The 10,003-nt window shown below is 42.5% G+C and overlaps 1 protein-coding gene across 2 annotated transcripts; it reads left to right on the forward strand.

Annotated features, from left to right (window-relative positions):
- The first annotated feature begins 340 nt into the window (after positions 1 to 340).
- LOC123247641 (keratin, type I cytoskeletal 16-like) lies at positions 341 to 4,919 on the forward strand. Of its 2 annotated transcripts, none has more exons than XM_044676590.1 (8): positions 341 to 853; positions 1,711 to 1,793; positions 1,956 to 2,112; positions 2,302 to 2,463; positions 2,829 to 2,954; positions 3,738 to 3,958; positions 4,083 to 4,132; positions 4,834 to 4,919. In XM_044676590.1, exons 1-8 carry the CDS (start codon positions 341 to 343, stop codon positions 4,917 to 4,919), a joined length of 1,398 nt encoding a protein of 465 aa, XP_044532525.1. The 2 variants fall into 2 exon arrangements, with proteins under 2 accessions (XP_044532525.1, XP_044532526.1); XM_044676591.1 differs by having other exon boundaries at positions 4,083 to 4,159; positions 4,834 to 4,835.
- Positions 4,920 to 10,003: the final 5,084 nt, after the last annotated feature.

The raw sequence follows: 10,003 nt of genomic DNA on the forward strand, positions 1-10,003 counted from the left end.
AGTTGTGAGCCTGAGTCAGGGAGGAATCTGCATCTGTGTTCTTTTCTTTCTCGTCTTAATGCTGCACTTAGCCTGGCAGGAGTTCCTGAGTTGGAAACATGGCACACCTGGGAGTAGACCCAGAAGGTGAATAATCCTGGAACTGGGAGTTGCCTAGGACCTCGGGGGGTGGTGAAATCCTTAACAGAACGGGGAGTCAGCAAGAGGCCTGGGCACCACCCTAAGCAGCTAGGTATATAAAGGTTGTAGCGACCCAAGGGAGCATCATTCCGAGCCTCTCTGAGCAGCTTCTCTGAGCTATCTCTGTCTTTCTGAATATCTCACTCTCTCTCTCGATACCATGACCACCTGCAGCAGACAATTCACTTCTTCCAGTTCCATGAAGGGTTCTTGTGGCCTTGGAGGTGGCTCCAGCCGCATCTCCATGCTGGGTGGAGGCTCCTGCAGAGCTCCCAGCGCCTATGGGGGCTCAGGCTTTGGGGGCATGTCAGTGACAACCTCCCGCTTCTCCTCTGGGGGGGCCTGTGGTCTGGGAGGAGGCTATGGTGGAGCCTTCAGCAGCAACAGCAGTTTTGGGGGAGGCTATGGTAGTGGAGCTGGTTATGGCAGTGGCTTTGGTGGTGGTTATGGTGGTGGCTTTGGTAGCATGGATGGTCTCTTGGCTGGTGGGGAGAAAGTGACCATGCAGAACCTCAATGACCGCTTGGCCTCCTACCTGGACAAGGTTCGGTCCCTAGAAGAGGCCAACACTGACCTGGAAGTGAAGATTCGGGATTGGTACCAGAAGCAGAGGCCAACTGAGAGCAAGGACTATAGCCCCTACTACAGGACCATTGAGGAGCTCAAGAGCAAGGTAGGCCTCATCTGGTACTCCCACCTGTCCCATCTAATCTCCACTCTGGGACCTGGAGCAGAACTGAATGTAAATGGATAAAAAAGATCATAAAAGAGTACAGGTTTATAAATTAAGAGGTAGAAGGGATCTCAATAACCACTTAGGCCAATCCCCCATTCTTCAGATGAGGAAACTGAGGTCTAGAAAGATAAAGCAACTTGCTCTAGGTCAGACAGGTAGTAAATGGCAGAATTGAGAAAGAAGAGATCCTTTGACTCATGTATCCAGTTGTTCTTCCATGTGTTATCTTGATAACTCCAAGAAAGGGATCATTATTGTTATTTCTTATTATTAAGAACTGAGGCCTTAAGAGAGCTTGGTTTCTTCCAGTCTAAGGATCATAAGTTTAGAGCTAAAAGGCACCTTGGAAGTCTTTAGTTCCAAGCTCTTCATTTTACAGATGAAAAATGGGAAAGTTAAGCAACTTTCTCAAAGACATAGAGTTAATAAGTGTCTGAGGTCAAATTCGAATCTGGATCTTCTTGACTGCAAGTCTAGCCCATTATATATGTTGCTTTTCTTCTTTCTTAAATGCTTTGGTGTAGGAAAGGTGGGGAGGGGAGGAAACGTGTTGATCTAGTAGTCTTCAAGAACATCTCTAGGTATTCAACAGCTTTGCCTTGAGCTTGGCAAGAAGTGAGCATTCCTAGATCTGGAGGAGATTATATCCTGAATTTTTCTGAATTTTTAGTGTGAGACTTTCCTCTTCTGATCTCAGAAGAATAGGTCTTTCCTGAGCTTGGGGATGGGTGGTCATCAGAGGAGGCTGATGGGCCTTGAGGTTGACCAGGCCTTGGTTATTTTCTCCTACCCAGATCTTAACAGCTACAATTGACAATGCCCAGACCGTGTTGCAGATTGATAATGCTAGACTGGCTGCTGATGACTTCAGAAACAAGTGAGTAGAAGATGGCAGTCAGTGGAGGCTAACATACTTGGGAGGACACAGATTGGTTGATAAAAGAAGGCTGTTCCTAGAATTTCTAAAACCCAAGGAAAGGCAGAAGGAGCGAGATAGCTCCTGAGTGGCTACTTACTTCTCTCCTCTTCCCCATTCCAGATATGAGCATGAGTTGGCCTTGCGACAGGCTGTGGAGGCTGATATCAATGGCCTACGCAGGGTATTGGATGAATTGACCCTGGCCAGGGCTGACCTGGAAATGCAGATTGAAGGCTTGAAAGAGGAGCTGGCCTACCTGAAGAAGAACCACGAGGAGGTGAGGCTTTTGGTCTTTGGCCAAGGTTGTGGGTAGAAGGACTCAGAGAAAATCTTTCTTTAAGGTGAATCAGCTTCAGCGTGGGTGGGAGTTGTGAGGAGAGAGAGAAGTTTCAGTTAACAGCCAAAAAGGGGAATCTGGCCTTCCTAGACATGGTGTATAGTTAACTGAGTCTCTCTTCATTTGCAGGAGATGAATGCCCTGAGGGGTCAGACTGGTGGTGATGTCACTGTGGAGATGGATGCTGCCCCTGGTGTCAACCTGACCCAAGTGCTGTCTGACATGCGTGACCAGTATGAGCAGCTGGCTGAGAAGAACCGCAGAGATGCTGAGGCCTGGTTCATGAGCAAGGTGGGTACCCATGCTTCTTTTTATTTATTTTTTATTATATTTTTTCCATGCTTCTTTTAAATTTATTTTTTAAACCCTTACCTTCTGTCTTAGAATTGGTCCTAAGTATTGGTGCCAAGGCAGAAGAGTGGTAAGGGTAGGGAACTAGTCAAGTGACTTACCTAGGATCACACAGCTAGGATGTGTCTGGGGTCAGATTTGAACCCAAGACTTCCCATCTCCAGATCTGCCTCTCTAACTGCTGAGCTACCTGGCTGCCCCTTGTACCCATATTTCTTGAGTTCTCTGGAGACAGAGTGGGCTTGCTTTGAAAAGCCAAGCTGGCTACCCACTTTCAAACATCCCGGCTTTTCCTCCTATTTTAGACAGAGGAGCTGAACCGAGAAGTAGCCTCCAACAGTGAAATGATCCAGAGTGGCAAGACTGAGATCTCTGAGCTGCGTAGAGTGCTTCAGGGCCTGGAGATTGACCTGCAGTCCCAGATCAGCATGGTAAGTGAACCAAGTCTCTTAGAATCAAGGGTCATTTGAAACATCATCTATTCCCACTCAGCCCCTAACTTTGTAGTGTAGGAAACTGAAGCTTAGATGGGTACAGCCCTCTTTGAAGGGGATGGGGCTGGGGTGGGGAAGGGCACTCATTTCTATTCATATCAGCTCAAGAAACTATTCATCAAGTAGCAGATTTTGTGCTAGGAAATGGGGATAGAAAGACAGAAACAGAAATAGTTCTTTCTCTCAGAGGGCTTATGAAAGAGATCTTCTTTAAATCTACTAGCCAAGCCTCCAAAGAAGGTATCTTGTTTGAGGCAATAATAGAGTTAAGATTCAAATCTAGATTTCTGATAGTGAATTCTGTACTCACAAAGTAAGTACTTGATAAATACTTTTTCATTCATTCATTCATTCATCCATCCATCCATCCTTCCATCCATCCATCCATTCATTCATTCATTCAACCATCCTTTCAGATTCCTTTCTTCCTTCCTTCATTTCTTTCATCCTATTACTTTTCTATCTTCATCACTCCAACTCTCAACAACAATAATAACATTCTCTCCCAGATATTTTCCATCTATTTAATTTTATTTTAATAACACTGCCAAAGGCATAGGTAGGATAGGTATTGTTAGCTCAATTTTATAGATGGGAAAAAAGCCAAGACCTAGAGAAATGAGATCATTTGCTTCAGATCACAAGCAAGTTGGTGGCAGAATTGAGGGGTGACCCACTGCTGCTTCATCCCTTGTTTTCTTTCTTCTCTCTCCATCTCAGAAAGCTTCCCTGGAAAGCAGCTTGGAAGAAACCAAAGGTCGCTATTGCGTCCAGCTGTCCCAGATCCAAGGACTCATCAGCAGCGTCGAGGAGCAGCTGGCCCAACTCCGCTGTGAGATGGAACAACAGAACCAAGAGTACAAGATCCTCCTGGACGTGAAGACCCGGCTGGAGCAGGAGATCGCCACCTACCGCCGCCTGCTGGAGGGAGAGGATGCCCAGTGAGTGACCCAGCCCCTCTCAGCCTGATCACCCCCCCCCCCCCATCAACAACCCAATCTGTCCTGGATTTCCTTCATTCCCAATTCCTCATCCTAACAATTGTCCTTTTTCCTTTGCCTGCAGTCTTTCTTCCCAGTATTCATCTGGCCAGTCCTCTTACTCCTCTCAGGAAGGTAAGGTTCTATGGGTTTTGTCTACATGTTTGGATCTTCCTCTTAAAATCCATTGATCTGTCCATTGACTCATAGGATATCTGAGGCAGAAGGGTCCTTATAGTTGGTCTAACCTAGGATCAACTATAAGGACCCTTCCCTAACCAAGCATTTTTCACTTTTTATTATGCCACAGATAGTGGTTTCAGAATAATGTTATTAAATGCAAAAAATACAGAGAATCACAAAGGAAACCAAATATACCAAAAATATAGGTATAAGTATTACAAAAAAGAGTTTTGTGGACCTCAGGTTAAGAATTCTGTTCTAATTTCTTCATTTTACAGAAGAGGAAACTGAGTCTTGTAGAAGTGAAGTGATTTTCTTTTGGTAATATAGAGACTAAGGGACAGAGTTGAGCCTTAAATTGAGTTCTCTTGATTACTGGCTCAATGCTATTTCCTCTTCTAGATCCTTCCCCTCATTTTATAGAGGGTAAAACCAAGGCCCAGGTGGGCACTGCCCCTCTTTGGGGGTGGTGGGGACAGGGCTTGTTTAAATCTATTTTTCTGAACCTCTGAGGGAGGCTTACCTGGATTTCTCCTCCAGTTTATTTGGCCAGAGAGAGGGGGTCCCTGCACAACCTTTTCTTTTCCCCCAACCCCCCATCTTAATCCCTGGCTCAAATGAGCTCCCTTCATGTTTTATCTTCTCCATTGCAGGACACTCTGGCCGCCAGCCCCGTCCCATCATCAAGGAACAGACTGTGACCACTACTCACAGCCAAAGCCAGCGCTCCAAGCAATGATCTGTGTGCCTGCCACAGCTGGACTTCAGACCTAGTCCCCTGCCCTTCCTCCTGGCCCAGCCAGCCACTCTCACCTCCTGATGGCGGAGAAGGGCTGGTCTCCAGGGCTCTTGGGGTTGGGGCCCTTTGCTATTTTATTACATTCCCACTCTATTTCCCTTTTGCTCATAGTACAACTCGGTCCCTTTCTCCTATAGGTGTCCAATAAAGCTGGCTTTCTGGTTATTGCAAACTTCGATTTGGTTCTCATTATTGAAAATGGGAAGGAGGGATGGTGGGTAAGGTTTGGCTTATATCTATCTGGTCCCTGAGGTGCTTGTTGATGGGAAGAATTTGTATGGCTGTCCCAACTGGGCATCAACTTTGGGCAGGACTGTTTCTGATAGGGAGTGGTCATTTACATCTGGGGCAAAAAAACTGCCTGGGAAGGAAACTCACCGTGGAGTGGGAGAGTGACCTTAGTGGGAGGAGATCAGAAAGGGAAAAGCTCTCTGCTTTGATGATGAGTTTGCGTGTGCTGTTTATAACAGATGGGAGCCTTTTTTATTCTACCAAACTACCTATTTGAAACAAACTTCAGGGTCCCCTAAAGTGGGGATCTAAGGGAGATAAATCCTATCCTAGTGATCATATCTTTGTAATCAGTGGTAAAATAGCAGATTCAGTGAGTGTTAAAGCTGGGAAGAGAAACAGAGAAAGGAGGTGACTTGTAAAAGGTCTCATAATGAAATAGAAATGAGGGTGAGGTTTTCTGGGACTGACTCAGGCTTCCACATTCTAAGGGCCAGGTATTAGCCAGGAAGAGGATTTTTCTCAGATGCCATACTCAGATCACAGCAAGACAAATCAGTCAGTGAGTCAGTCTGTACTCACTCCTCATACTTTACTGAGTAGCTTCTGTGTACAGAATGCTGTGTTCAGCATTTGCAAAATACAAAGGAAAGAAGAAACTGCCCCCACCCTCTGGGAGCTCCCAGTCTAGTGAGAAAGACATATTGTCTACTCCTAGGGAAAGCCTAGTCTAATGAGAAAGACATTCATTCATTCATTTGCTCATTTATGCAATAAATGCATCATCAATGCCCACTACATGTCAACAACTATCTTGCATGCTAGGAGAGATGTAAAGTTTAGCTAAGACCCTATGTCTGCCCTCAAGGAGCTTACAATCTAGTTAGAGGATAAGAGTCATGCATAGATAACTATAATACAAAAGAAAGCTGAAAAGGGAGGGAGATTGGCATACAGAATATATCATAGAGATGAAATAGATCAGTATCCTCCTCCTCCTCCTCTTCCTCCTTTTCCTTCTTCCTCTTCCTCTTCCTCTTCCTCCTTCTCCTCCTCCTCCTCCTCCACCTCCTGTTCTTCTAAAATGGTAAATGTATTCGATGGTTCTTCATATAGCATCTTTTGTTTGGGCAGAGGAAGAAAGTGTTATTGCTGTTCCCATTGTCACCAAGAAAACAGGGAATTAAATAAGGCTCATCATAGAGCTGCCCAAACACATAGGAATAGCTAGAACACACTAAGAGTTATGGAAGGATGATAAATGTAGAATTTTTGAAGAAATGGAGGATCTGATCAGAAATAAGATATGTTTAAATTGGTTCAATTAAGTCTTAAGAATGGGAATCCTGGGTGGACGGTTACAAATATGTAGTGACCTGGAGCTCTTCCCAAAGAACTGAGCCCTCGTACCTTTGGCTTCAGAGAGAGGGATACATGGGTACATATGATCTTATTCAACCCCTTACACATATAAGAATAAAAGGCTTTTATTAAAATGAAATGTACCTCAGTAAGAAAAAAATATGCTAAATGGAAGTGAGGAAAGCTGTTTATCCAAAATATCTTTTAAAACTTGCAAATATCAAGTCAGTAATCAGATTTTAATCTGCAAGTAAAAGAGTGGCAGAGTAATTATATTTGAAGATAGAGATATGTTTTGGGTGTGAACCAAGGAAAGGAGAAATAGGTGATTTGATGGAGAAAGATTTTTGACTCAGGACAAGGAAAAATTTCCTATGCTCTATAGAATTAGGCTGAACTACCTTGGGTATTAGTGAGTGCCTTGTTATTATTTGCATTTAAATGAAGATATTTTTTGTTCAGATATTGCTTGGAATAGAAAACCAATAGTCTCTTCCAATTCAAGGATGCTATGATTTTAGAACATGTTCTCTAAAAGATTACTTGGAATGTAGATGGCATATAGAAGCCTCTGGAATCAGGAGGCTTTCTGATTGGCTGAGAAGTAGCCTCATAAGACTTGTACGATTAATGAATGAATACAAAACACCTAGGTAGGTCAATTCTAAATTGGTTTGAGGAATTTCTAGTATGGAAAATCTGCCCTCCTCCTCTTGAAAACTCTTCCCTTATGTCTTAAAATCCATACAATATGGATTCTGAGGCAGAAGAGTCTCAAGGGCTAGACAATTGGGGTTAAGAGACTTACCCAGAGTCATATGGCTAGGAAGTATCTGAGGTAAGATTTGAAGCCAGGTCCTCCTGACTCCAGACCTGGTACTCTATCACTGTGCTACCTTGATACCCCAGAAAATACCCTTTTTTGGAGGGGGGCAGAGAGAGAGAGCCAGACACTCTAGGCAAAGATGACTGTGGATTAAACTAAACCTAATGATCTAAAATTATATAGAATATTTTAAATTTAGTTTGTCATCCAGTCTGAGACTAGATAGTGTTTTATGTATCCATCCCATTTATCTCTNTCTTTCTTTCTTTCTTTCTTTCTTTCTTTCTTTCTTTCTTTCTTTCTTTCTTTTCTTCCTTTCTCCCTTACTTTCCATCTTAGAATCAAAATTGGTTCCAAGGCAGAAGAGTGGTAAGGGCTAGGCAATGGAGGTTAAGTGACTTGCCCAGAGTCACATAGCTAGGAAATATCTGAGTTCAGATTTGAACCCAGGACCTTCCATCTCTGGGCCTGGCTCTCAGTCCACTGAGCTACCCACCTACCCCCTGATCCCCTGATTATTTGTTATAGGTTTTTTTCTCTTTCTGTTTTAAATGGAATGTGTGTGTGTGTATGTGTGTGTGTGTGCATTTAAGAGATGGAATTAACTGTAATTCCCTAAAAAAACCTACTGAAATATATTTTGCAGGGAAATATGGAATAAAGTTTAGAAAGAAGCTCAGTCAATCAGAACAGTTTTGAAAGTAATGGTTTGAATTTATTATATACTTAAAAACTCAAGTTGTCTAACTTAGGAGAAAGAATTCTATCCATGCTCAGAGAAAGAACTGGGGGAACAGAAACACAGAAGAAAAACATAAGATTAATCATGTGGTTCAATGGGGAGATGATTGGGGTTTTGGTGTTAAAAGATCACTTTACTGCAAATACGAATATCATGGAAATAGGTTTTGAACAATGATATGTGTATAAAACAGTTGGAAGTGCTCATCAGCTCTGGGAGGGGGGAAGGAAAAGGGGTGGGAAAAGTCATGAATCATATAACCTTGGAAAATATTCTAAATTAATAAAAAACAAAAAACAAAAAAAACACAACTCGAGTCCTCTTCATTTTTGTCTTGTCAATGGACTTTAATGACTCTGGAAGAGATTGAGACCAACAACTTTGTGTAATTCTGCTTCAGCACACACAAGTGAGAAGCGTTACATGTGATGTCACTGGTCCTTTTTGAAAACAAAGGACATGGAAGTAAGTCAGCCCAGTGGTTAAAGAGCCTGGCCTAGAGACAGGAAGTCCTGGGTTCAAATCTGAACTTAGATACTTCCTAGCTGTGTGATCCTGGGCAAGTCACTTAAACCCAATTTTCTAGCCTTTTTTGCTCTTCTGCTTTGGAACAGATATAACATTGATTCTAAGATAGAAAGCAAGGGTTTATTAGAAAGAAAGAAAGAAAGAAAGAAAGAAAGAAAGAAAGAAAGAAAGAAAGAAGGAAAGAAAGAAAGGAAGGAAGGAAGGAAGGAAGAAAAAGAAATGAGGGAGAATAGGAAGAAAGAAAATAAAGAAAAAACAAAAGATAAAAAAAACCCAAGTAGTTTGGAATAGAGATTCTGGTTTCATATATAGTCCATTTTTTTTTTTTGTTTTTCTTTATAAGTGAAAATGTCCAGTTTGGGGGTATTTTTAAAAGTGGTGTGCAAATGTGAAAAATTAAAGGCAAAAGAGAATCACTGAAGATTCTTGAGCAAAAGAATGACTAGGCTAGAATTATGTTCTGGGATCACCCAACTTGAGTGCTTGTAAAGGCTGGATTGTAAAGCAGAGAGACTGAATATAGGGAAATTATTTAGGAAATTGGCCTCTTCCTATGCAATGAATCCATTTAAACCTGAGACTCTTTTTAAGGATATTTCTTTTATTTGAAAAGTTTTCCCCTTCACTTCAACGTTTTTGTCTTTTATCCTTTCCAATGTTCAGCCCTGCCAAAGCACAAATGGGGCCCAGCATCTCCTATCTGTCATCATTAGTATATTGTTCCCAATTTTCAGTGGTGCCTCCCTGATGGGTGTGTGTCAGGGGGGTGAGGAGGAAGTGGAAAGAAGATTACAAAAGCCAGTATCATTAAGGTGTTAAAAGATATAGGAACCAGCCTGGAGGGGAGAAAAGCAGGTAGTCCCCTAAAGGGGCAGTTTTGGAATTTCAGTACCTCCTTTATCCTTCTATTTCTTGTAGTAAATGGACCAAAACTCTAATGTGAATGCACTTTTCCTTTGGTTCACATGGATTGGAGTAGTTAAGTAGCTTAATCGGAGAGTAGACTCAAGCTGGGTTATTTCCCTGTAACTCTTGGGTGGGGACATACTGAACAGAACTTATAATAGATTTTGGAAATATTATATTTTAATGATTCTTTTACAGTTTTCATAAAAAAAAACCAAGAGCAGGAGTTTTTTTTTTTTAATTTTATTTTTTTTAAACCCTCACCTTCCATCTTGGACAATACTGTGTATTGGTTCCAAGGCAGAAGAGTGGTAAGGACTAGGCAATGGGGGTTAAGTGACTTGTCCAGAGTCACACAGCTGGGAAGTGTCTGAGGCCAGACTTGAACCCGGGACCTCCCATCTCTAGGCCTGGCTCTCAATCTACTGA

This window comes from Gracilinanus agilis, chromosome 4 (assembly GCF_016433145.1).
Source record: "Gracilinanus agilis isolate LMUSP501 chromosome 4, AgileGrace, whole genome shotgun sequence".
NCBI lineage: Eukaryota > Metazoa > Chordata > Mammalia > Didelphimorphia > Didelphidae > Gracilinanus > Gracilinanus agilis.